At 34.1% G+C, this 27,733-nt stretch overlaps 3 protein-coding genes across 3 annotated transcripts; all 3 read left to right on the top strand.

Moving 5' to 3' along the window:
* The first annotated feature begins 5,528 nt into the window (after nt 1–5,528).
* Nucleotides 5,529–9,676, top strand: LOC147405516 (vignain-like). The gene is made up of 4 exons (XM_086432709.1): nt 5,529–6,048; nt 8,167–8,402; nt 8,880–9,020; nt 9,385–9,676. The coding sequence occupies exons 1-4, from the start codon at nt 5,601–5,603 to the stop codon at nt 9,607–9,609; spliced, it is 1,050 nt and encodes a 349-aa protein (XP_086288835.1). The 5' UTR covers nt 5,529–5,600; the 3' UTR covers nt 9,610–9,676.
* A 6,077-nt stretch (nt 9,677–15,753) lies between these two features.
* On the top strand, nt 15,754–19,637 carry LOC147405515 (vignain-like). Its single transcript, XM_086432708.1, has 4 exons — nt 15,754–16,427; nt 17,997–18,232; nt 18,671–18,811; nt 19,172–19,637. The coding sequence occupies exons 1-4, from the start codon at nt 15,980–15,982 to the stop codon at nt 19,394–19,396; spliced, it is 1,050 nt and encodes a 349-aa protein (XP_086288834.1). The 5' UTR covers nt 15,754–15,979; the 3' UTR covers nt 19,397–19,637.
* A 4,374-nt stretch (nt 19,638–24,011) lies between these two features.
* LOC147405514 (vignain-like) lies at nt 24,012–27,488 on the top strand. Its single transcript, XM_086433272.1, has 4 exons — nt 24,012–24,677; nt 25,543–25,778; nt 26,510–26,650; nt 27,070–27,488. The coding sequence occupies exons 1-4, from the start codon at nt 24,230–24,232 to the stop codon at nt 27,322–27,324; spliced, it is 1,080 nt and encodes a 359-aa protein (XP_086289398.1). The 5' UTR covers nt 24,012–24,229; the 3' UTR covers nt 27,325–27,488.
* The last annotated feature ends 245 nt before the right edge of the window (nt 27,489–27,733 follow it).

Genomic DNA, 27,733 nt, shown 5'->3' with positions numbered 1-27,733 from the left:
CACGAGTTTTCAACTTGTAAACTGGGGCTAGAAGTTTTGGATTGGGCTGATTTTTTGTGAGGATGATCTCCTCACCGTAGAGATCATCCTCCCCAAAAATCAGCCCATTCCAAAATGTTTAGCCCCATGTTTACACATTGAAAAATCGTGGACCGTCCATTTTTTGTAAACCATTTTTGATGGGGTTAGAAGTTTTGGAATGGGCTGATTTTTGGTGATGATGATCTCCTCACCGTAGAGGTCATCCTCACCAAAAATCAGCCAATTTCAAAACCTCTAACCCATGTTTTGAAAAATGTTTGTCAAAATGTTTGTTGCTGAACATTTCCATATATATATATATATATATATATAGGGTCCCGTTCAGCAACAAACATTTTGACAAACATTTTGGCAAAACATTTTTCAAAACATGGGTTAGAGGTTTTGGAATGAGGTGATTTTTTGTGAGGATGATCTCTACGGTGAGGAGATCATCATCACAAAAAATCAGCCCATTCCAAAACTTCTAGCCCCAGTTTATAAGTTGAAAAATCGTGGACCGTCCATTTTTTGTAAACCATTTTTGATGGGGTTAGAAGTTTTGGAATTGCTGATTTTTGGTGATGATGATCTTCTCACCGTAGAGATCATCCTCACCAAAAATCAGCCCATTCAAAACCTCTAACCTATGTTTTGAAAAATGTTTTGCCAAAATGTTTGTCAAAATGTTTGTTGCTAAACATTTCCCATATATATATAGGGTAGCGTTCAATGGCAAACCTTTTGGCAAAACATTTTTCAAAACATGAGTTAGAGGTTTTGGAATGAGCTGATTTTTGGAGAGGATGATCTCTACGGTGAGGAGATCATCCTCACCAAAAATCATCCCATTCCAAAACTTCTAACCCATGTTTACAAGCTGAAAAATTGTGGACCGTCCATTTTTTGTAAACTGTTTTTGATGGGGTTAGAAGTTTTGGAATGGGCTGATTTTTGGTGATGATGATCACCTCACCGTAGAAGTCATTCTCACAAAAAAATAAGCCCATTCCAAAACCTCTAACCCATGTTTTGAAAAATGTTTTGCCAAAAGGTTTGCCATTGAACGCTACTTTATATATATATATATATATGGGAAATGTTCAACAACAAACATTTTGACAAACATTTTGGCAAAACATTTTTCAAAACATGGGTTAGAGGTTTTGGAATGGGCTGAGTTTTGGTGAGGATGACCTTTACGGTGAGGAGATTATCATCACGAAAAATCAGCCTATTCCAAAACTTCTAACCCCATAAAAAATGGTTTACAAAAAATAGACGGTTCATGAGTTTTCAACTCGTAAACTCGGGCTAGAAGTTTTGGAATGGGCTGATTTTTGGTGAGGATGATCTCCTCACCGTAGAGATCATCCTCACCAAAAATCAGCCCATTCCAAGACCTACAACCCATGTTTTGAAAAATGTTTTGCCAAAATGTTTGTCAAAATGTTTGTTGTTGAACGGGACGCTATATATATATATATATATATATATATATATTATATATATATATAGGGTAGCGTTCAATGGCAAACCTTTTGGCAAAACATTTTTCAAAACATGAGTTAGAGGTTTTGGAATGGGCTGATTTTTGGTGAGGATGATCTCTACGGTGAGGAGATCATCCTCACCAAAAATCAGCCCATTCTAAAACTTCTAACCTATGCTTACAAGCTGAAAATTGGTGGACCGTCCATTTTTTGTAAACTGTTGTTGATGGAGTTAGAAGTTTTGGAATGGGCTGATTTTTGGTGATGATGATCTCCTCACTGTAGACATCATCCTCACAAAAATCAGCCCATTCCAAACCTCTCACTCTTGTTTTGAAAAATGTTTTGCCAAAAAGTTAGCCATTGAACGCCCCCCATATATATATATGATCACGATCGCATACATATAAAGCTACAACATGTATCTATATATATAGATATATGGGAAATGTTCAGCACCCTAAGTTTTACCACACACTTTAACAAACGTTTTTTGTCCTACATGGGTTAGAAGTTTGGGAATGGGCTGATTTTTGGTGAGGATGATCTCTATGATTAGAAGATCATCCTCCCCAAAAATCAGCTCATTCCGAAATGTTTAGCCCCATGTTTACACGTTGAAAAATCGTGGACCGTCAATTTTTTGTAAATCAATTTTGATGGGGTTAGAAGTTTTGGAATGAGCTGATTTTTGGTGAGGATGATCTCCTCACCATAGAGATCATCCTCACCAAAAATCAACTCATTCCGAAACTTCTAACCCATGTAGGACAAAACGCGTTTGTTAAAGTGTGTGGTAAAACTTAGGGTGCCGAACGGGACCCTATATATATATATATATATATATATATAATATATATATATATATATATATATATATATATATATATATATAGGGTAGCGTTCAATGGCAAACCTTTTGGCAAAACATTTTTCAAAACATGAGTTAGAGGTTTTGGAATGGCTGATTTTTGGTGAGGATGATCTCTACGGTGAGGAGATCATCCTCACCAAAAATCAGCCCATTCTAAAACTTCTAACCTATGCTTACAAGCTGAAAAATTGTGGACCGTCCATTTTTTGTAAACTGTTGTTGATGGAGTTAGAAGTTTTGGAATGGGCTGATTTTTGGTGATGATGATCTCCTCACTGTAGACATCATCCTCACCAAAAATCAGCCCATTCCAAAACCTCTCACTCTTGTTTTGAAAAATGTTTTGCCAAAAAGTTAGCCATTGAACGCCCCCCATATATATATATGATCACGATCGCATACATATAAAGCTACAACATGTATCTATATATATATATATATGGGAAATGTTCAGCACCCTAAGTTTTACCACACACTTTAACAAACGTTTTTTGTCCTACATGGGTTAGAAGTTTGGGAATGGGCTGATTTTTGGTGAGGATGATCTCTATGATTAGAAGATCATCCTCCCCAAAAATCAGCTCATTCCGAAATGTTTAGCCCCATGTTTACACGTTGAAAAATCGTGGACCGTCAATTTTTTGTAAATCAATTTTGATGGGGTTAGAAGTTTTGGAATGAGCTGATTTTTGGTGAGGATGATCTCCTCACCATAGAGATCATCCTCACCAAAAATCAACTCATTCCGAAACTTCTAACCCATGTAGGACAAAACGCGTTTGTTAAAGTGTGTGGTAAAACTTAGGGTGCCGAACGGGACCCTATATATATATATATATATATATATATATATATATATAGCATCATGATCGTATACATATAAAGCTACAACATGTTTTGTCTTATATGGGCAAAAGTGTTTGGAATGAATGAATTTTTTGTGAGGATGATCTCTATGGTGAGGAGATCCTCCTTGTCAAAATCAGCCCATTCTAAAACTTTTAGCCCTATGTTTACAAGTTAAAGAATTTTGGACAGTCCATTTTTTGTAAACTACTTTTGATGGGGTTAGAAGTTTTGGAATAGGCTGATTTTTTTTTGCAAGGATGATTCCCTCATCATAGAGATCATCCTCACAAAAAATCAGCCCATTCCAAACCTTTTTCCCATATAAGACAAAAACATTGTAGTTTTATGTGTCTACGGATCCTTACCCATATATATATATATATATATATATATATATATATATATATATATACTATGATTTTGTAGGAAAAATTGGATTTGGTGACAATTGATGGACATGAAACAGTACCCTTCAACGATGAGAATGCCTTAATGAAAGTTGTTGCTAACCAACTAGTAACTGTCACCGTAGACTCTTCTGGCTTCCAATTTTACTCCAAGATATTTTAATCAAACTAGATTAACAATTAATCAAGCTTAATTATGAAAAATGATGACCTAAGAAATGAGAATATAGACTTTTCGCATAATTATCCCCTTGATGCTTTTAATGTATTGGTTAGCTTCGATCCATATCCCTGAAGGAGCAAACTGGGGTCAAAAAATAAGGCTAGATTAGTATTACTACATGAAATGATAGTGTGAGTTTTGAGTTCACGTGATCAAGTTTTGGGTTGGATATTTAGCCTAAGGGTAACTTACCATTCGTGAGTTGAATATGATGAAATTTTGATTCCAACTAATTGCTTATTTTAGTTTCCAAAACGTGAATAAGAATATCACAGGTTTTTCAAGTGGCTATCTCCCAACTATAAAGTAGTTAGATCATTGATATTTTTTATTTTTTTCAAAGTGACAATCTTGCCAAAAAAAAAATAGTGAACTTAGAAGAGCATCACTTTTATAATTGGCGAGATTTTCACTTAAATATATATATATATATATATATATATATATATATATATATATATATATATCAGCAATCTACCTATTACTTTAGAAGTGCAAGATAGTCAGTTGAAAAACTTGCCATATCATCATTCATGTTTTGGGAAATAAAATGAATAGTTACCTAGAATGGGAATTTCGTCAAAAGTTGTTCACAATTTAGGAAATTTTCTCTTTGGCTAAAAGTGTCGATTCAACAAGTCTCATCCTAAATATTTAGCCTTTAGTTGTCTCATATATATTTTTGTTAATTTTCATAAGTTGACGGTAAGACATAAACCAACCCACTATTCACGTTTAGATAGAATAACATTGAACCTACCTATCGTATTCAAATCATGTGATATGGATCTCCATATCATCAAGTCGAGTCGTTCAAAATCAAGACATGCATAAACCGACTTGTTCAATCTCACTCGAGGGGAGCCGAGATTCCAGGCAATTTTACATAATTTGGACAAGTCAATTCAGTAAGACAGGTATCCTCACTCAATGGGAGCCGAGATTACAGCTTCATTCAAGTTGGAATTAATACATTCCATTCAAATAGATTTTTGTCTTTTTTTTATTTTTCCATCATTTTCATGTTTGGAAAAAAAAAACTTTTCCATAACCTAAGTCTTCAAGACCTTCTCGTTAGAACTTAGACGTCTTCTCTTCATATGCAGACAAAAATCTCTTACATGTTTAATAATACCGTAATAACCGCTAAAAGAATCCTTCTTTTTTTTTCTATTTTGGGTAATATTTTTGACATTCCCCTCTGATTTTAGTGAATATTTGAATACCCTCCCCTTGACCGTAGTCTTCCAAATAAGAATAATGGTAAATGACTGAAATATCTTCATATTCAACTTACTGCCGAAATCCTTTTCAGAAATAATTGGTTAAGTTTTCGGAAGTGTTGATGTACAGATTTTGCCGCTTGTTCACCATAGGATTTGATTAAAAAAATTATAATTTTTTCCCAAACCAACCTAAGGATTAAAGGACTTGGAGGTGAAAATAAAACGTTTTCATGTAAAAGGGGTTGAATACAAGGCTATTTTGGATTACTCTAACAGATAAATAGCATGGTCAAGGGATATGTCATTAGTTTGAAAATGTTCAAGGGGTATATCAAATATTCACTTAAACCATGGAGGGGTATATCTAAATTACTCTACTCCTTTTGATTTTTTCTCTTGTTTTTCACACGTTGAAAGATTATAAAAGGGGATGCTCACTTGCATGACTGAGTATAGTTCAAACATCTTCCCTCTCAATATCTTCATTTTGCTTGGGATTCATAAGCTATGGAGATAGGGAAGTTTGTATTGGTAGCTCTCTCCCTAGCTTTGATTACGGGATTTGTCACTAGCTTCGATTTCAATGAAATGGATTTGAAATCCGAAGAAAGTCTCTGGGACTTATACGAGAGGTGGCAAAGCAATCACTCTGTTTCTTTGGACCTCATTGAGAAATCCAAGCGTTTCAATGTATTCAAGGAGAATGTCAAATACATTCACAACTTCAACAACAAGGATGGCTCCTATAAGTTGAAATTGAACAAGTTTGGAGCCATGACAAATGATGAATTTAAGAGCATTTATACAGGATTGGAAGTAAAACACTCCAAGATGCTTCGAGGGGATCGACATGAAAATAGGAGCTTCATGTATGACAAGGTGGGAGACCTCCCTCCTTCGGTTGATTGGAGGAACAAAGGTGCAGTCACCAATGTCAAAGATCAAGGCCGGTGCGGTAAGTGTCTTGAACCATATATATTAATTACATATGAGTTATGGCTTGTAAGCATTTTTTGAACCATGTCATTTATTTCTTATAACAAAAGAAACTAAGAATTGCAGGTGCCAACTAGCTTAGTTGGTTAAATCTTTGGGTGATGTTGGCTAATATTCGATTGGCATAACAGCTATTCTGTTTCTTAAGTGTTTACATCCTCATTTGGTTGTGTGATATATATAGATAGGATAGCGTTCAATGGCTAACTTTTTAGCAAACTTTTTGGCAAAACATTTTTCAAAACATGAGTTAGAAGTTTTGGAATGAGGATGATCTCTACGGTGAGGAGATCATCCTCACCAAAAATCAGCCCATTCCAAAACTTCTAACCCATGTTTACAAGTTGAAAAATCATGGACTGTCCATTTTTGTAAACTATTTTTGATGGGGTTAGAAGTTTTGGAATGGGCTGATTTTTGATAATAATGATCTCCTCACCGTAGAGATCATCCTCACCAAAAATCATCCCATTCCAAAACTTCTAACTCATGTTTTGAAAAATGTTTTGCCAAAAAGTTAGCCATTGAATAGGACCATATATATATATATGGGATATATGGGAGGCGTTCAGCGCCCTCTCTTTTAACAGTCGTTTTAACAAAAGAAGCTCCGTCGTTGGATATACGGGGATTGGATGGTCAAGATTACATCTGCGTTTAAGTTATGGATTTATGGGCTTTTAACAGCACCATCCCTCGGTTTTACAGTATTTAGTGCCACCCCGATTGCTGTTAAGAACAGAGAGTTCTCGTCTCGTTCTCTCTAACAGCTGAAACCCTCACTCTCTCCTTCTCTCTCGCTCGAACCTAGATCCCAGATCCAATAAATTCATACATGATCGAGAAATCATCTTTATAAATCAAAAAGTTCGAATTTTTATTATTTTATATTGTTTTTGTGTGATTTGGGACCTAGGGTTTTCGAAAGTCTTATCTTGGGTGCTGCAAATTATCAGAATGAATCACATGGATCAAAGAAGAACAAAAAAAAAAAAAAGCAAAACCCATGTACGTTAATCTTTGATTGATGTTTAAATAAAGAGATTAACAGAGAGACAGACCTGATTAAAACAGAGAAAGAGAAGATAAGCGGAGGGTATTTCTGTCTTTTCGATGAGCTAGACGAGCTATCATCAATGGCGTTCACACTGTGTTCAAACTTCAGAGGGAAATATATAGCTGGTTATGGCTACTGTTCGTCTCAATCCACCAAAACCAGTTTAGGTTCGAGGGTTTCAGCGGAGCGAGAGAGAGAAAGGGTTTCAAAGAGATGGCGCTCGAGCGAGAGAGAAGGAGAGAGTGAGGGTTTCAGCTGTTAGAGAGAACAAGATGAGAACTCTTTGTTCTTAACAGCAATCGACTTTTTAATTATGCCAGGGAGGTGGCACTAAATACTATAAAACCGAGGGATGACGCTGTAAAAAAACCCATAAATCCATAGCTTAAACGCAAATGCAATCTCGACCATCCAATCCCCATATATCCAACGACGGAACTTCTTTTGTTAAAACGACTGTTAAAAGAGAGGGCGCTGAACGCCTCCCTATATATATATATATATATATATATATAAAGTTACCATTGAACGCTACCCATATAGGGTCCCGTTCGATGGCTAACTTTTTGGCAAATTTTTTGGCAAAACATTTTTCAAAACATGAGTTACAAGTTTTGGAATGGGCTGATTTTTGGTGATTATGATCTCCTTTGGTGAGGATGATCTCTACGGTGACGAGATCATCATCACCAAAAATCAGCCCATTCCAAAACTTCTAACCCCATCAAAAATAGTTTACAAAAAATAGACGGTCCACGATTTTTCAACTTGTAAACACGGGTTATAAGTTTTGGAATGGGCTGATTTTTGGTGAGGATGATCTCCTCACTGGAGAGATCATCCTCACCAAAAATCAGCCCATTCCAAAACTTCTAACTCATGTTTTGAAAATTGTTTTGCCAAAAAGTTAGCCATTGAACGCTACCCATATATATATTCTACTATTTGATGTGTTCTAATAAATAAAAAAAAGTACATAAATTCTACTATTTGATTTATTTGATCAATTTGATATTACAGGTAGTTGTTGGGCATTCGCAACTGTAGCTGCAATTGAGGGCATAAACCAAATCAAGACCAACAATTTAGTTTCTTTATCTGAGAAACAATTAGTAGATTGTGATACTACTGAAAATCATGGTTGTAAGGGAGGCAATATGGTACCAGCATTTGAATACATCGAGCAAAATGGAGGGATAACAACAGAGAACAATTATCCTTATCGAGCACAACAGGAGATTTGTGACACAAATAAGGTAGATTAGATTTTGTTAAACTAAGAGAGAATAATTATCCTTCCTTTTTGAGGTATTACTGATTCAAGTATGGTGAAATTATTGTAGCAAAACGGTTTTACAACATGCCATATCCAGTTTGGTAAGCACCTAATTTTTTTCAAAATCGTATATTTTAAATATTTTAAAGCAATAATTTACTATTTTTGTAAGTATTTTCAAACCTGCTAACACCATTAGCAAATATCTTATTTTGAAAATAATAATTCTAATAAAAATCAATGATGGGGTTATATAGAAACGATTTTATTTACCACGATAAACCAATTTAAACCCAATCTTGGTAACACACATCTCGAAGATATTTATCCCAAGTATAAATATCAACTATTGGATTTTGTGTTTGAACTGTTGGGATCATGCCTTTTTTCCGTGAGTCATTCTTCATGAGTATATATATATATATATGATTAGTAAGTGACAAATCTGATTTTGTAGGAAAAATCCGATTTGGTGACAATTGATGGACATGAAATGGTACCTGTCAACGATGAGAATGCCTTGATGAAAGCTGTTGCTAACCAACCAGTAGCTGTCACCATAGCCACTTCTGGTTCTGGCTTCCAATTTTACTCCAAGGTATTTCATTATTTTGATTAAATTAGAACAACAATAAAGATTAATTATGAAAATGATCCAAGAAATGAAAACTTGGCTGTTTTACATAATTATCCCTTTGATGCTTTTGCTGTATTGGTTAGCTTTGATTCATATCCCTTAAGGAATAATCAGGGGCCAAAAATATAACTTTGGGTTAACACATTTAGGCTTAAGATTGGATCATTAAAAAGACCAATCCCAGCCTGTTTATCAAAACAATGTTAAAATTGAGCTCGAGAAGAACACAATGAACTCATGTATAAAGTCCATTTTGAGACCCATATCGAAAAAGCTTATTAGGGGAGTGGTATTAGTCTTTGAATTTAATTGACTATGATCACAGGGTATATTCTCTGGACCTTGCGGCAAATACCTAGATCATGCGGTGACAATCGTGGGCTATGGGACAACTGAAGATGGGACTGATTACTGGATATTGAAGAACTCATGGGGAACTACATGGGGAGATCAAGGTTACATAAGAATGCAACGTGGCGTGACTGACAAAGAAGGATTATGTGGTATAGCCATGAGAGCTTCGTATCCAATCAAGGCCTCAGCTAACTAAAGGACCATTTTGCAAGGACAAAGTCCAAATATAGTTATAGCTCGATAAATGTTTTTCAGTAATTTTAATGTACTTGGTTACTTATATATTGTATCAGTGTTTCTCTTTAATTACCTATCTAAGAATAAAAATGTAATTTAGAAGTTACTTTCTAAAATGAATTACTACTCTTTTTTGTGTTATGGAAGCTCTCAACTTACTTGCTATCTTCTCTTTAACACCATGTGACAAGTTTCAGCAGAATGAAGCATAACAAAGCTGTTTGGCTCTTTACTTATATAGATTAAATCATTTTTGCTGTTTTCCATTAATCTTTCCAAGAAGACTCAAGTCAAGGCTTATGTCGTCAGTTTATAAACACAAAGGGGTATCTCAAATATTGACCAAAACCTGGAGAGGTACGGGTAAAGCATCTAAATACTTCATAGGTAAAAATGCATCAACCCAAGATAGATATGGGGCTATTTTTTTCGGTTCTTTCCCTTGCTGGTTATGGGGGCATCAATGGGTCAGTTCGATCCGGTTCTAAGGCTCTTAGAATCATAAGCATTGAATTTTTCACATTCCGGTTCATGTCAATTTCGGTTTTGATTCCAATTTCAAAATAACTAGAACCAGAACAGTAACTATCAGAAAATGCCAATTCTCAAGAGTCAAATAAAAAGAAGATTTCAAATCATTATAAACTTCTTTTTTTCAAAAAAAATTAATATATTATTACAAAATTATTAATTTTAGTTATAATTTGTTATAGTATGAATTCCTTCGGGGTCACTGGTTGACCCAACTCACTTTTGGTAGGAGGGTTAGGATTAGTCTCACCCGTAGGGTGGGGAAACCCACGATAAACAAAAATAAAAATAAAAATAATAAGATTATATTTTTTTTCAAAAATAAAACTTATCATCTTTAAAAGTAATAAGTTTTTAGAAGAAATAATTCATTTTAACCTCCTATCCATAATTTATATGAAAAATTGAAGAATTTTTGTAATATGCGTTAATTAAAGAATACTTTAAATCAGGTAAGGTGTAAAAAGAAATAACAAAATAAATTGGTTTTGAGTACCTATCGATTGCAATAAAAAGAGAATCAAAATCAAGGCTTTCGATTTTGGTTAAATGGATACCCATTGACACCCGTAAATGTTACCATTAATAAAATAGTTTAGCTCCCATACTACTGGGAGTTAGGTTGCTATCCAACTCCCAAATTTCCTATGCTTTCCACATGACACTTTCCAAGCCTACTTACCTATATATGAATATTGGCCCACTCTCCAAGCCTTGATGAAGACAATATTTTGATGCCCAAAAATTTGATTTGAACTTTTCTTATACGAGCTTTATAAACAGGCCTATGGATGTGTCCAAGCCCATGATGAACAAATACCTTAGTAAGAAATCTATGTATCATCAACTATACATGAACAAAACATGTTTATTACATTTTAGCCTTAAAATGTATCGTGTCTAGTGAAAAAAAAAAAAGGATAATAATAAAACTACAGCCAAAACAAAATTTTAGCGATGCAAATATGTTGCAAGTAAAACCCCAAAATTTTAGCGACAAAAAATAAGTCCCTCCAATTCAAAATTTTCCGCCATGGAATTAGTGATGAATTTTTGTACCCACTAAAAGCATATTTTTAGTGGCGAAAATAATATAGCTAAAATTAACAATTAGTGACAAAAAAATAATAAATTTGCCACTAAAACCCAACATATTTAGTAGCAAAAATAAAATAAAAATTAAACTCTCCACTTTTAGAGTTGTCACTAATTGTTGATATTATAGTATTTTTAGTGCAAACATCTTATTTTCACTATTAAAAGGTATTCTACAGTGGTGACATATACAGAGTGGCTAAAAAAGTCACCGCTAGGAACCAATTTTCTTAAAATGGCTGTTGATTCTAAGCCTAGTACTTGTCATAAGCTATTCAAATTTATACAATAATGATTCTGACTAGTCAAGTTAGTAGGGATTTCACCCTTACTAAGGTTCCTTTGGCTCAGTTTGTGGCATACAAAAACATGATCTGATTCTTCAAGGTTGTAGAGGACAAAATTTTATGAACTTTCAAAAAACAAATTCACAAAAAGTTAATTTTCTTCGTTGAATTTCAATTTTAAGTTTGAGAGTTATGTGGAAGTTGGGTAGCCATCTATTTTCAAAACCTTAGATCAAGTTCAAAATAATTTTATTTTTAATTACTATTTATTTTGGATATGAGTTTTTTAATAGAACCTAGAGGGTTGTAGTGTTGAATTGCTGATGCGTTAATCCATTAGTAAGAGCAACTCCTACACAAATAGGCATATATACTAAGCATTTTGTTGTGAGGAGTCATTTTGTCTATTCAAGGGGTCTTCACACCAATCATACTAATCAAACTGACTTCACAAATTTAGTTATAGTAAAATATTTTCCAACTGCCATCGTTTTTTATCATCAAGAGGTTGAGAGATAAAGAAACTCACTCTCTTCTTTTACCTCTCTCACTTTCTCTCTCTCCAAAATATTTGAAACTAGAGAACCCAAACCTGAGTGTGTTAGAGTGCTTTCAGAGAGTTCTGACTCTGTAAAATGATAGTTGGAAGAGGATATAGAATCCAAGCCTTTTGGAGTTGCACTAAAACTTGAAATATTTAAGTAAGGAAAATGTTTCTCTACGATAATAGTCATTCTAATTTAAGATTACAAGGTTTTACATTTGAAGTTAAGGTACGCATTTTGAGCCCGTTTAGATAGAAAGTGGAAAATAGATACGAAGAAGGTAACTTTTAGAAAGTAAATTTTAATTTTTTTTTATTTTTTTTTAAATAAGGATTTTTTTCTTTTTTAAAATAATTTTCTAAAATGAATCCATATAAATTTTTAACTTTCAAAATGAGTTCACGTGATTAAGTTTTGGGTTGGATATTTAGCTGAGGGTAAATTACCATTTCGTGAGTTGAATATGATGAAATTTCGATTCCAATTAATTGCTTATTTTAGTTTCCAAAACGTGAATAAGAATATCACGGGTTTTTCAAGTGGCTATCTCACAGCTATAAAGTAGTTAGATCGTTGATATTTTTTATTTTTTTCAAGGTGACAATCTTGCCAAAAAAAAATAGTGAACTTAGAAGAACATCACTTTTATAATTGGCGAGATTTTCACTTGAAAAAAAAAAAAAAAAATCAGCAATCTACCTACTACTTTAGAAGTGCAAGATAGTCAGTTGAAAAACTTGCCATATCATCATTCATGTTTTGGGAAATAAAATGAATAGTTACCTAGAATGGGAATTTCGTCAAAAGTTGTTCACAATTTAGGAAATTTTCTCTTTGGCTAAAAGTGTCGATTCAACAAGTCTCATCATAAATATTTAGCCTTAAGTTGTGACCATCAAAAGGACCAATCTCAGCCTGGGCTCGAGAAAGACACAATGAACTCATAAAGTCCAACATGAGGCCCATATTTAGTGGGACAAAGGTCATTATGGGAGTGGTATTAGTCTATGAATTTAATTCACTATGACCTAGCGACAAAGAGTTAGATCATGCAATGACAATCGTGGGTTATGGAACAACTCAAGATGGAATTGATTACTGGATATTGAATAAGTCATGGGGAACTAGATTGGGGAGAACAAGGTTACATAAGAATGCAGCGTGGAGTGACCGAAAAAGAGGGATTATGTGGTATAGCCATGAAAGCTTCATATCCAATCAAGGCCTCGTCAGCTAATTAATGAACTCTTTTACAAGGATAAATTTGTTAAGTTATAGCTCGATATTTATGGATGAAAAAATGTTTTTCAATAATTAATGTATTCGACACTTGCAATGGTGTTTCTTTTTATTGTTCTAAGAATAAAAATATAATTTAGAAGTTACTTTCTAAATTGATTTACCACTCTTTTAAATAGACTAACGATAATCTGACACTCTTTTTTCAAACGCCCCCATTCACTCCCTGAACTGGAAATAGAACCATAAATCTCTTTCTTGTGTATCCCGAAGCAAAGGATCTATGGTTTTATGATGGGGGCAAACAACATCTGAAAATTTATGGAAGATTTCGACCCAATCTATTTTCCTACCCTCTCTCTACCACCATGTGACAAGTTTCATCTGCAAAACAGAACTAAATAAAATTGTTTTATTCTACACTTTTATTTTAAAATTTATGCATGATAGCATTTTGATTGTTTTCTATTCGTCTTTCAGAGAAGACAGAAGTTACAAGGTTATATCGTCAGTTTCATAACACAAGGGGGTGTCTCAAATATTAACTAAAACCCAGAGAGGTATGTCTAAATCACCCTCAATATTTCACAGGTAACTAGTACCCAAGATAAATATGGACTATTTTTTTTCTGTTCCCTACTTCTCCATGTTACCATTAACAAAATAATTGAGCTTCCATACTACATGGCACTTTTCCAAGCCAACTTACCCATGAATGATAATTTCAATTGGATTTGATCTTTTCTTCTATGGATGGGCTTTATTACCAGGCCCACGGATGGGTATCAAGCCTATGATGAACAACTACCCAAGTAAGAAATCTACAGATCATCAACTATGATGATGATCATAGCAAGTCCAAAAACCAACCCAGATAGAATAGCATTGAAGACGTGAATCTCATATGTGATAGTTGTCTCATATATATTTTTTTTAATTTTCATAAGTTGATGGTAAGACATAAACCAACCCACTATTCACGTTTAGATAGAATAACATTGAACCTACCTATTGTATTCAAATCATGTTATATGGATCTCCATATCAAGTCCAAGTCGTTCAGATCAAGACATAAACCAACTTGTTCAATGCCAAGTCAAGTCAAATAAGTTAAACAAGAAATCTCACTCGAAGGGAGCCGAGATTCCAAGTAATTTTTCATGCACAAGACAAGACAATTTAGACAAGTCAATTCAATAAGACAAGTCAATGGGAGCTGAGATTACAGGTTCATCGAAGTTGGAATTAATACATTCCGTTCAAATAGATTTTTGTCTTTTTGTTCCCATCATTTTCATGTTTGGAAAAAAAAAACTTTTCCATAACCTAACTCTTCAAGACCTCCTTGTGAGGCGTCTCCTCTTCATATGCTGGGGTGAAAAACAAAAGAACTTAGGGTATGTTTGATTGCACATGGAAAATGACATTTTTCAAGTGTTTAATTGCACATGAAAATGGAAATTCATTTTCCGTCGTCGTAACCGCCACCGTCACCGCCACATCCTCCCCCCTCCCTCTTCCTCTCCCCATCTTCTTCTTCCTCTCCCCATCCTCTCATCTTCTTCTTCCTCCTCCCCCTTCTTCTTTTTTCTCATATTTTTTTCATGATTTTATCCAAATAAAATCAAACAAAATGAAATTTGATTTTTCAATCCTATCTATTTTTTACAACTATTTTTTCATGAATTTCAAAGTCTATAGAAAATCACTTTTCATGTAATCAAACATACCCTTGGCATCTTTGGTATTTGTAGTAGAAGATACAAAAATTTGCTTAAATTGTCAACAGAATCCGGGTCCACCAATCCCATCAGTCCGCGTACGAGTCAACTAAATAAGATGGGTCCGTTCAACTTGGAAAAACTTTTCCCGTGTTTCAAAAGGCCCTTAGCTCACGAACTCCACGACCTACTCAGTTGTCTCCAGTCTTCTCAATAAGATGAGGTCAAAGTCAAATTATTTAGCATGTTTGGTACGTGTAGTAGTAGAAGATACAAATCTCTTACATGTTTAATAATACCGTAATAACCTCTTAAAAGAATCTTTCTTTCTTTTTTTTCTATTTTGGGTAATATTTTTGACATTCCCCTCTGATTTTAGTGAATATTTCTATACCCTCCCCTTGACCATAGTCTTCCAAATAAGAATAATGGTAAATGACTGAAATATCCTCATATTCAACTTAGTAACTTACTGCCGAAATCCTTTTCAGAAATAATTGATTAAGTTTTCGGAAGTGTTGATGAACAGATTTTGCCGCTTGTTCACCATAGGATTTGATTAAAAAAAATTATAATTTTTTCCCAAACCAACCTAAGGATTAAAGAACTTGGAGGTGAAAATAAAACGTTTTCATGTAAAAGGGGTTGAATACAAGGCTATTTTGGATTACTCTAACAGATAAAAAGCATGGTCAAGGGATATGTCATTAGTTTGAAAATGTTCAAGGGGTATATCAAATATTCACTTAAGCCTGGAGGAGGTATATCTAAATTACTCTTCTCCTTTTGATTTTTTTCTCTTGTTTTTCACATGTTGAAAGATTATAAAAGGGGATGCTCACTTGCATGACTGAGTATAGTTCAAACATCTTCCCTCTCAATATCTTCATTTTGCTTGGGATTCATAAGCTATGGAGATAGGGAAGTTTGTATTGGTAGCTCTCTCCCTAGCTTTGATTACGGGATTTGTCACTAGTTTCGATTTCAATGAAATGGATTTGAAATCAGAAGAAAGTCTTTGGGACTTATACGAGAGGTGGCAAAGCAATCACTCCGTTTCATTGGACCTCATCGAGAAACCCAAGCGTTTCAATGTATTCAAGGAGAATGTCAAATACATTCACAACTTCAACAAGAAGGATGGCTCCTATAAGTTGAAATTGAACGAGTTTGGAGCCATGACAAATGATGAATTTAAGAGCATTTATACAGGATTGGAAGTAAAACACTCCAAGATGCTTCGAGGGGATCGACATCAAAATAGGAGCTTCATGTATGAGAAGGTGGGAGACCTCCCGCCTTCGGTTGATTGGAGGAACAAAGGTGCAGTCACCGATGTCAAATATCAAGGCCAGTGTCGTAAGTGTCTTGAAACATAAATTATATATGAGTTATGGCCCGTAAGTGTTTTTTGAATCATTTATTATAACAAAAGAAACTAAGAATGGCAGATGCCAACTAGCTTAGTTGGTTAAGTCTTTGGGTGGTGTTGGCTAATGTTCGATTGGCATAACAGCTATTCTGTTTCTTTTCTTTTTAATTGAACTACCCTCCCTTATTTTCTTAAGTGTTTACATCCTCATTTGGTTGTGTGATACATATATATATATGAATGGCGTTATTACGACCCCCATTACGACCCTCATTACGACTCACCGTTTGTCTTATATGGGCAAAAATGTTTGGAATGGGCTGATTTTTTGTGAGGATGATCTCTGTGATGAGGGGATCATCCTGGAAAAAAATCATCCCATTCCAAAACTTCTAACCCCATCAAAATTGATTTACAAAAATTGGACGGTCTATAATTTTTCAACAAAAATCGGACGGTCTAGAAGTTTTGGAATGGGATGATTTTTTGCCAGGATGATCTCCTCACCATAGAGATCATCCTCACAAAAAATCAGCCAATTCCAAACATTTTTGCCCATATAAGACAAAACGATGTGTCGCAAAGGGGGTCGTAATGAGGGTCGCAGGAACCCGACCCTATATATATATATATGGGTCCCTATCCGTGGCCAACAGTTTGGCAAACACTTTTTCAAAACATGGGTTAGAGGTCTTGGAATGGGCTGATTTTTGGTGAGGATGATCTCTACGGTGAGGAGATCATCTTCACCAAAAATCAGCTCATTCCAAAACTTCTAGCCCCATTTTACAAGTTGAAAAATCGTGAACCGTCCATTTTTTGTAAACCATTTTTTATGAGGTTAGAAGTTTTGGAATGGGCTGATTTTTGTTGATGATGATCTCCTCACCATAGAGATCATCCTCACCAAAAATCAGTTCATTCCAAGACCTCTAACCCATGTTTTGAAAAATGTGTTTGCCAAAATGTTTGCCAAACTGTTGGCCATTGATCGCTACTCTATATATATATATATATATATATATATATATATATATATATGGTCAGGTTCAAGGGCCATATGAGAAAACATATAAGAAAACTTTCATTTTTCAAAATAAGGGTTAGAGGTTTTTGGATTGAGCTGATTTTTTGCAAGGATGGTCACTATGATGAGAAGATCATCCTCACAAAAAATCAGCTCAATCAGAAACTTCTAAATCTATCAAAAGTGATTTACAAATTAGTGATAAAAATTGGTAAAAAATCGACGGTCCACATTCTAAATCACTTTTAATGGGGTTAGAAGTTTCAGATTGGGCTGATTTTTTTTTTTTTGGATGATCTTCCCATCATAGAGATCATCCTCACAAAAAATCAGCTCAATCCAAAATTTCTAACCCATATTTTAAAATTTTATTAACCGTCGAAAGTTTTCTTATATGTTTTCTCATATGGCCCTTGAACCTGACCCATATATATATATATATATATATATATAGATATATATATTCTACTATTTGATGTGTTCTAAAAAAAAGTACTTAAATCTACTATTGATTTATTTGATATTACAGGTGGTTGTTGGGCATTCGCAACTGTAGCTGCAATTGAGGGCATAAACCAAATCAAGACGAATAATTTAGTTTCTTTATCTGAGCAACAATTGGTAGATTGTGATACTACTGAAAATCTTGGTTGTAAGGGAGGCAATATGGTACCAGCATTTGAATACATCGAGCAAAATGGAGGGATAACAACAGAGAACAATTATCCTTATCAAGCACAACAGGAGATTTGTGACACAAATAAGGTAGATTAGATTTTGTTAAACTAAGAGAGAATAATTATCCTTCCTTTTTGAGGTATTACCGATTCAAGTATGGTGAAATTATTGTAGCAAAAAGGTTTTAAAGCAATAATTTACTATTTTTGTAAGTATTTTCAAACCTGCAAACACCATTAGCAAATATATTATTTTGAAAATAATAATTCTAATCAAAATCAATGATGGGGCTATATAGAAACCTTTTATTTACTACGATAAACCAACTGTTTAGACACAAGATCCAACAGTAGTGGTTTAAACCCAATCTTGGTAACACACATCTCGAAGACACTTATCCCAAGTATATATATCAACCATTGGATTTTGTGTTTGAACTTCTCGGATCATGCCTTTTTTCCGTGAGTCATTCTTCATGAGTATATATATATAGTTGATTAATAAGTGACAAATCTGATTTTGTAGGAAAAACCTGATTTGGTGACAATTGATGGACATGAAATAGTACCTATCAACGATGAGAATGCCTTGATGAAAGCTGTTGCTAACCAACCGGTAGCTGTCACCATAGACTCTTCTGGTTCTGGCTTCCAATTTTACTCCAAGGTATTTTATTATTTTGATTAAATTAGAACATCAATCAAACTTAATTATGAAAATGATCCAAGAAATGAAAACTTAGCTGTTTTACATAATTATCCCTTTGATGCTTTTGCTGTATTGGTTAGCTTCAATTCATATCCCTTAAGGAATAATCTGGGGCCAAAAATATAACTTGGGTTAACACATTTAGGCTTAAGGATGGATCATTAAAAAGACTAATCCCAGCCCGTTTTTCTAAACAACATTAAAATTGAGCTCGAGAAGAACACAATGAACTCATATAAAGTCCATTTCGAGACCCATATCGAAAAAGCTTATTAGGGGAGTGGTATTTGTCTTTGAATTTAATGACTATGATCACAGGGTATATTCACTGGACCTTGCGGCAAATACCTAGATCATACGATGACAATCGTGGGCTATGGGACAACTGAAGATGGGACTGATTACTGGATATTGAAGAACTCATGGGGAACTACATGGGGAGATCAAGGTTACATAAGAATGCAACGTGGCGTTACTGACAGAGAGGGATTATGTGGTATAGCCATGAGAGCTTCATATCCAATCAAAGCATCAGCTAACTAAAGGACCATTTTGCAAGGACAAAGTCCAAATATAGTTATAGCTCGATAAATGTTTTTCAGTAATTTTAATGTATTTGGTTACTTATATATTGTATCAGTGTTTCTCTTTAGTTACCTATCTAAGAATAAAAATGTAATTTAGAAGTTACTTTCTAAAATGAATTACTACTCTTTTTAGTGTTATGGAAGCTCTCAACTTACTTGCTATCTTCTCTCTAACACCATGTGACAAGTTTCAGCAAAATAAAACATAACAAAGCTGTTTGGCTCTTTACTTATATAGATTAAAGCATTTTTGCTGTTTTCTATTAATCTTTCCAAGAAGACTCAAGTCAGGGCTTATATCATCAGTTTGTAAACACAAAGGGGTATCTCAAATATTGACCAAAACCTGGAGGGGTATGGGTAAATCATCTAAATACTTCATAGGTAAAAATGCATCAACCCAAGATAGATATGGGGCTATTTTTTTCGGTTCTTTCCCTTCCTGGTTATGGGTTCGATCCGGTTCTAAGGTTCTTAGAATCATAAGCATTGAATTTTTCACATTCCGGTTCATGTCAATTTCGGTTTTCATTCCAATTTCAAAATAACTGGAACCAGAACAGTAATTATCAGAAAATGCCAATTCTCAAGAGTCAAATAAAAAAGATTTCAAATCATTATAAACTTCTTTTTAAAAAAATAAAATTAATATATTATTATAAAATTATTAATTTTAATTATAATTTGTTATAGTATGAATTCCTTCGGGGTCACCCTTCAAGTCCGGTTGACCCAACTCACTTTTGGGAGGAGGGTTAGGATTAGTCTCACCCGTAGCGTGGGAAACCCTCGATAAACAAAAATAAAACTAAAATAATAAGAAAATGTTTTTTTATAAAATATTTAAAAATAAAACTTATCATCTTTAAAAGTAATAAGTTTTTAGAAGAAATAATTCATTTTAAGCTCCTATTCATAATTTATATGAAAAATTGAAGAATTTTTATGATATACGTTAATTTTGAAATAAAAGAATACTTTAAATCATGTAAGGCGTAAAAAGAAATAACAAAATAAATTGGATTTTGAGTACCTATTAGATAGAACTTAAGGGTTCCAAGTCCTATGGGTTCTATTCCATTTTAGACCCGAATCTAATTGATTCCAATAAAAAGAGAATCAAAACCAAGGCTTTCGATTTTGGTTAAATGGATACCCATTGACACCCGTACATGTTACCATTAATAAAATAGTTTAGCTCCCATACTACTGGGAGTTAGGTTGCTATCCAACTCCCAAATTTCCTATGCTTTCCACATGACACTTTCCAAGCCTACTTACCTATATATGAATATTGGCCCACTTTCCAAGCCTTGATAAAGTCAATATTTTGATGCCCAAAAATTGGATTTGATCTTTTCTTATACGAGCTTTATAAACAGGCCTATGGATGTGTCCAAGCCCATGATGAACAAATACCCAAGTAAGAAATCTATGTATCATCAACTTTACATGAACAAAACATGTATATTTATTACATTTTAGCCTTAAAATGTATTGTTTCTAGCTGAAAAAAAAAAAAAGGATAATAATAAAACTACAGCTAAAACAAAATTTTAGCGATGCAAATATGTTGCAAGTAAAACCCCAAAACTTTAGTGACCAAAAATAAGTCCCTCCAACTCAAAATTTTCCGCCATGGAATTAGTGATGAAGTTGTGTACCCTTTTAGTGGCGAAAAAATGTAGCTAAAATTAACAATTAGTGATAATAAAAAAATTGCCACTAAAACCCAACATCTTTCGTAGCAAAAAAATAAACTCTCCACTTTAGAGTTGTCACTAATTGTTGATATTATAGTATTTTTAATGCAAACATTTTATTTTCACTATTAAAAGGTATTCTACAGTGGTGACATATACAGAGCGGCTAAAAAAGTCACCACTAGGAACCAATTTTCTTAAAATGGCCGTTGATTCTAAGCCTAGTACTTGTCATAAGCTATTCAAATTTATACAATAATGATTCTGACTAGTCAAGTTAGTAGGGATTTCACCCTTACTAAGGGTCCTTTGGCTCAGTTAGTGGCATACAAAAACATGATCTGATTCTTCAAGGCTGTAGAGGACAAAATTTTATGAACTTTCGAAAAACAAATTCACAAAAAGTTAATTTTTCTTCGTTGAATTTCAATTTTAAGTTTGAGAGTTATGTGGAAGTTGGGTAGCCATCTATTTTCAAAACCTTAGATCGATCAAGTTCAAAATATATATTTTTTTAATTACTATTTATATTGGATATGAGTTTTTCAGTGGAACCTAGAGGGTTGTGGTGTTAAATTGCTGATGCGGTAATCCATTAGTAAGCAACTCCTACACAAATAGGCATGTATACTAAGCATTTTGTTGTGAGGAGTCATTTTATCTATTCAAGGGGTCTTCACACCAATCATACTAATCAGACTAACTTCACAAATTCAGTTACAGTAAAATATTTTCCAACTGTCATCGTTTTTTATCGTCAAGAGGTTGAGAGAGAAAGAAACTCACTCTCTTCTTTTACCTCTCTCATTTTATCTCTCTCCAAAATATTTTAAACTAGAGAACCCCAACTTGAGTGTGTTAAGAGTGCTTTCAAAGGGCTCTGACTCTGTAAAATGATAGTTGGAAGAGGATATAGAGTCCAAGCCTTAGTGTGTTAGAGTTACACTAAAGCTTGAAATATTTAAGTAAGGAAAATGTTTCTCTACAATAATAGTCATTCTATTTTAAGATCACAAGGTTTTACATTTGAAGTTAAGGTACACATTTTGAGCCTGTTTGGATAGAAAGTAGAAAATAGTTACGAAGAAGGTAACTTTTAGAAATTTTATTTTATTTTATTTTATTTTATTTTTTTAAAAATAAGGATTTTTTTCTTTTTTAAAATAATTTTCTAAAATGAATCCATATAAATTTTTAACTTTCAAAAGTCAAAAAGTTATTTTTTTTGACGTATATCCAAACAGACTCTTAGTCTTCTCACCTATTTTCTTTAGGTTCCATGACTCCTTATGATGGTCTTCTGTGACTCGTCCTGCATCAATTTTACCTGTGCAAGACAAAATGACTTAATCGAGTCAGCTCGATTTCGATGTACCAAGCTTCGACTGGGTTTATCAAACTTGGGAGTCACACATTTCATACAAATCATTTTTGTCTGTTTTGCATTCGTCCTCACAACCTTTTTGAAGCGTTCTTATTTCCAATAAAAGACAGAACGGTTATAAGGACTTTAATTCCCACTTGCAAGAAATCGTGTATCGAAATCTCCTAACGACGCCACGACCTCCTAAGTCGTCACCTTTATAAGCAAAGTTAAACAACTTGGCGTGTTTGGCATGTGTTAGAGATAAAATACACATAAACATACAAATCATATTACCTCTAAAACACCATAATAACTGCTAAAAGAATTTTGGTTTTTATTCCTTTAGGTTGATTTAGATATACCCCATAGTTTTTTTTGTGAATATTTGACATAACTCCTCCTATATTTTCAAATGATGACACGATGTACCCCTTGACCGTGGTCATCTAGACATGACTAATTGAAAATGACCGAAATAGTGTCATATATTCAACTTCGTGACAAAGGCTCCTTTCATCTTTAACCTTTGCTTTTGGTCCCAAAGAAATCATTTTCAAGGGAATAAAAACTCTTTGGAAAAGTGAATTCCTTGGAAAAATGAATTCCAACATTTACTAATGAAAATAAGAAAAGCATCGTGATAATTTGACTACTTGACGTGACACACTCAAACTACTCTCTTGACGTGTCAAGTTCAGGAACTGTAGATCTATATACATCTGGATACAAAACTATACTTCCCCGTAAAAATATGTACCCCGAAGCATACAGATCTACAGTTCCCAAACTTGCCACGTCAAGAGAGTCGATTAAGTGTGCCACGTGGGATAGTCAGATTATCATGACTCATAAGAAAATGTTAAGAAGAGAACTAGATTTAAACTTGAGGATAGCATAAACGTGAGTGAATAAAATTTAGAGGTGGGAAAATCATTTTCCGGGTGTTTGGACTGTGAAAACATTTTCCTACAGAGAGTGAAAAATTGCTTTGGGAAGAAAAATAAATTCCATGAAAAATTCACAATCATATCACAAAAAATCAAATGTTTACTAAATAATTATTTTCAATACACATTCCCTCAAAATTAATAAATAAATAATGTTCTTATATTAGATAACATTTCCAAAATAAATCAAAGTGTTGAATAATGATGGAATTTGGGGAAACTCGAGAGGTTTTTTTTTTTTTTACAAGAAAAAAAAAAAAAAAAAAATCATGTTTTAAGATTATACGCTAAAGATTGAAGAGCTAGAAAACAATGGTTTCTGGCCAGAGGTTGAATACAAGGGTATTTCGGTCATTTTCTAATACTAGCATAGAAGACTATGGTCAATGAGTAGGTCATCAGTTTCAAAATACAGGAGTGAGGTATCTAAAATATTTACTAAAACCTGAGGGCTTATATCTAATTAAATCAACCTTCTCCTTTTGGTTTTTCCTGTTCACATGCGCGCTTGATAACCTCTCCATGCATCTCATTATAAATAAACAAACCATAAAGAGGGTCTTCCTTTCATGACCAAGTATAGATCAAATATCTTCCCTCTCAATAATTCTCAACACCCATCTTGATAACTTCTCCATTAATTGTTCTTCTCGCCCACAAGTCACCTTCAACATCTTCATTTATATCACTTGTTTGTTCCCCATATTTTGTTGGGGGCACATCGTTTCTTCTCTTATATAAACCAATTCCAATAGTCACAAGTTTCATAAGCCATGGAGATGAAGAAGTTTGTATTGGTAGCTCTCTCGTTAGCTCTCGTTATTGGATTCGTCACTAGCTTCGATTTCACTGAGAAGGATTTAGAATCAGAAGAAAGTCTTTGGGACTTATACGAGAGGTGGCGGAGCCATCACACTGTTTCTCGGGACCTCGCCGAGAAACATAAGCGTTTCAATGTGTTCAAGGAGAATGTGAAGTACATTCACAAATTCAACAAAAAGGATCTTCCTTATAAGTTGAAATTGAACAAGTTTGGGGCCATGACAAACCATGAATTCAGGAGCTCTTACGCTGGATCGAAAGTAAGACACTATAGGATGCTACAAGGGGGTCGACATGAAAATGAGAGCTTCATGCATGGAAAGGTCGAAAACCTCCCGCCATCGGTTGATTGGAGAAAGAAAGGCGCAGTCACCGCCATCAAAGATCAAGGTCAATGTGGTAAGTTTCATATTGATCACGTATATATGCTTTACAATGGCATGCATATGTCAAACATGTGACATATACATACATACATACATATATGTATGTATGGTACTTCTATAAATTGTAGTAATCTTCCCTAAGGTAAGAGTTGAAGGTCCAGTGGTTCTAACTTTATGTTACAATATTTATAATTTTTTGTTTAAGTTTTTTACTTATACATGCATGTATGACATTTCTATAAATTGTAGTTGTGTTCCCCAAGGTAAGAGTTGAAGGTCCAATGGTTTTAACTTGAATCTTGATAAAATAACTCCCCCACATGGCATGCTCAATCGACTCCCCTGACGTGACATGAGCTTGAACCATAGATATGTACTCCTTGGGATACAAAACTGCACATCCTCATAAATATGTGTAGTTGTATATCTTGGAGAGTAAAAATATACGGTTCAAGCACATGTCATGTCAAGGGAGCCGATTTAGTATGCCACATGGGGGAGTTGTCTTATCATTACTCTTTTAAATTATATCTTCACTACTATAATGAGAGAAGGCGGAGTAGAAGTGGTTCGATACCAAAACTTGAATAGTCATAAATACATCATTTTTATACTTAAATTTAATATAATCAGGGTCATTTTGATAAAAGACCAAGAAAATTTTATCCCATGTAATTACGTTGCTTAGTTTTCAAAATTACAGAAATATCATTTCTACTAGGTAATCTTCAAAAGCCTTTACATCAATATTCTAAATTAAAAATAAGGTCATTTGGTTTCATGTGCTTTTGCACACGCCACCTTCTAGTTCATCGTAATAATATTTATAATTTTGTGATCTTTTGCTTATGATTTACTTGATCATGTTGATGTTATAGGAAGTTGTTGGGCATTCTCAACTATAGTTGCAGTTGAGGGCATAAACAAAATCAAAACGAACAATTTAGTTTCTTTGTCTGAGCAAGAGCTGGTCGATTGCGATAATTCTGAAAATGAAGGTTGTAATGGAGGATTAATGGAAATAGCATTTGAATTTATCAAGCAAAATGGAGGGATAACAACAGAGGAAAACTATCCTTACAAAGCAGAAGATGGGTCTTGTGATGCAAATAAGGTAAATTAGGTTTTGTTAAACTAGCAGAGTAACAATCATCCTTGCTCTTCGGTATATTATTGGTTCTGATATCATAAATTAAGTGCCAAAAAGATTTTTGAAATACCATTTTAGTAAGTAATTATTTTCTTCAACTGTCGAAAGTAGTGCTAGGATAGGTGACCTCATGGGAAGTGTTGTACCCCTCCCTCTTATGACCCATAAAAGAATTATTTTTTTTTCAAAATGGTATATTTTCTACATTAGTTAATTAATAATTTCCTTTTATGCCCTTGTTATAAGAAAATATGTAAATCATTATTTCTACTTTGAAATTATGCAAATAACTATTTTACAAAAATTCACGAGGATGTCGATTGGGTAAGGAAGAGGGTAAAACAAGTATTTTATAATTTTAATTTAAAATAAGGTCATTTGCACACTTTCTAGTAACAATGATTATAATTTCCTTGGGACTACCCGTGAGGGCGCACCCTCACTTAACCAGTGCGTGTGATGTGCAAGCATTGCACGTGCCTGAGGGAGGGACCCATACATGTCTTGGCTCCGACCCTGGCTCTTAGGTCCACCTAGTCAAACATAACTTCGGACACCCCGTCATCTAAAAAAAAAAGTGTGGGGGATTGGAACAATTTCATTTACAATGATAAATAAATAAATAAAAAGTTATGTATAAATTATTGATTGATTAGTGATGTGTACACGCGAATAAATATATTCTGATTTTGCAGGCAAATTCTCGTGTGGTATCAATTGATGGACATGAAAATGTACCTGCCAACAACGAGAATGCCTTGACGAAAGCTGTTGCTAATCAGCCTGTATCTGTTGCCATTGACGCTGATGGTTCTCACTTCCAATTTTACTCCGAGGTATTTCGCTTAAGAATTTAAGTAGAAATATTCTATTACAACACCAACTTTTGCTAACGCCACCCCAATTCATATGTAAATCACCAAAGACTAGCACATATTTAGGGTGGTGTTAGCAAAAATTGGTGTGGCAATAGTGGTATAATTTCTACACCATTATAGCATTAATGTCTTGGTATATTGGTTTGGTTTGTATCATTCTAGTCCATCTAAGGGTGTTAATGGGCCAAGTTCGGACTAGATATAAGGCTATCCAAGCCCATCCAATAAGGGTCAGAGTCTGACCTTTTTATTGTTAATTCTAAAGACCAATCTTGGCCCATTTATCTAAACAACCTAAAATTTTAGCTCAAGAGGGGTATGGCCTCAATCTTTTGAATTTAATTTATATGCATGAATCGAATCGTCTATGATCACAGGGCGTATTCACGGGAGATTGCGGCAAAGAACTAGATCATGGGGTGGCGATTGTGGGCTATGGAGCAACTCTAGATGGGACCAAGTATTGGATAGTGAAGAACTCATGGGGACCAGAATGGGGTGAGAAAGGTTACATAAGAATGCAGCGCAGCATAGCTGATGAAGAGGGAATATGTGGTCTAGCCATGGAAGCTTCATATCCTATCAAGACCTCAGCAAAGGCAACTAAAGGACCCGGCAAGGATGAACTCTAAATATAGTTATAATTCTATGTTTGTGGACAAATAAATGCTTTTTAGCAGTTTATGTATTTGGTTGCTTGTATTGTGTTGGTGTGTTTCTTTACTGTTTTAATAATGAAATGTAAATTAGGTAACTTTCTCAAATGAATTAATGCTCTTTGAAAGCAGTCCCTCAACCTACTTGGTACCCTCTCTATCTCCATGTGAAAATTTTCAGCAAAATAGAACTCAATGAATCTGTTTTTCTTCTTGTAAATTTGTATTTGAAATTATTGAAACACAAGTGCTTCAAGAGGGAAAAAATGCCAATAATGGTGATTTTTTTTTTTTTAATTTTGATCAATAAATTGGAGTTTTAAAAGACCCCTCGGCAGCCAAAGTTTTGTCCTATAAGACTAAACGTTTCGGAATGAGTTGAATT

The sequence above is a fragment of the Akebia trifoliata genome, chromosome 3 (genome assembly GCF_017979445.1).
Source record: "Akebia trifoliata isolate Shusen 1 chromosome 3, ASM1797944v1, whole genome shotgun sequence".
NCBI lineage: Eukaryota > Viridiplantae > Streptophyta > Magnoliopsida > Ranunculales > Lardizabalaceae > Akebia > Akebia trifoliata.
The sequence above is the reverse complement of the archived record's forward strand: the minus strand, read 5'-3'. Positions and strand labels throughout refer to the sequence as shown.

Coding starts and splice junctions, on each gene's coding strand:
- LOC147405515 (XM_086432708.1), top strand. CDS start 15,980: ATGGAGATAGGGAAGTTTGTATTGGTAGCTCTCTCCCTAGCTTTGATT. Junction 16,428..17,996: donor CAAATATCAAGGCCAGTGTC/GTAAGTGTCTTG, acceptor TTGATATTACAG/GTGGTTGTTGGGCATTCGCA. Junction 18,233..18,670: donor AGATTTGTGACACAAATAAG/GTAGATTAGATT, acceptor CTGATTTTGTAG/GAAAAACCTGATTTGGTGAC.
- LOC147405516 (XM_086432709.1), top strand. CDS start 5,601: ATGGAGATAGGGAAGTTTGTATTGGTAGCTCTCTCCCTAGCTTTGATT. Junction 8,403..8,879: donor AGATTTGTGACACAAATAAG/GTAGATTAGATT, acceptor CTGATTTTGTAG/GAAAAATCCGATTTGGTGAC. Junction 9,021..9,384: donor GCTTCCAATTTTACTCCAAG/GTATTTCATTAT, acceptor CTATGATCACAG/GGTATATTCTCTGGACCTTG.
- LOC147405514 (XM_086433272.1), top strand. CDS start 24,230: ATGGAGATGAAGAAGTTTGTATTGGTAGCTCTCTCGTTAGCTCTCGTT. Junction 25,779..26,509: donor GGTCTTGTGATGCAAATAAG/GTAAATTAGGTT, acceptor CTGATTTTGCAG/GCAAATTCTCGTGTGGTATC. Junction 26,651..27,069: donor ACTTCCAATTTTACTCCGAG/GTATTTCGCTTA, acceptor CTATGATCACAG/GGCGTATTCACGGGAGATTG.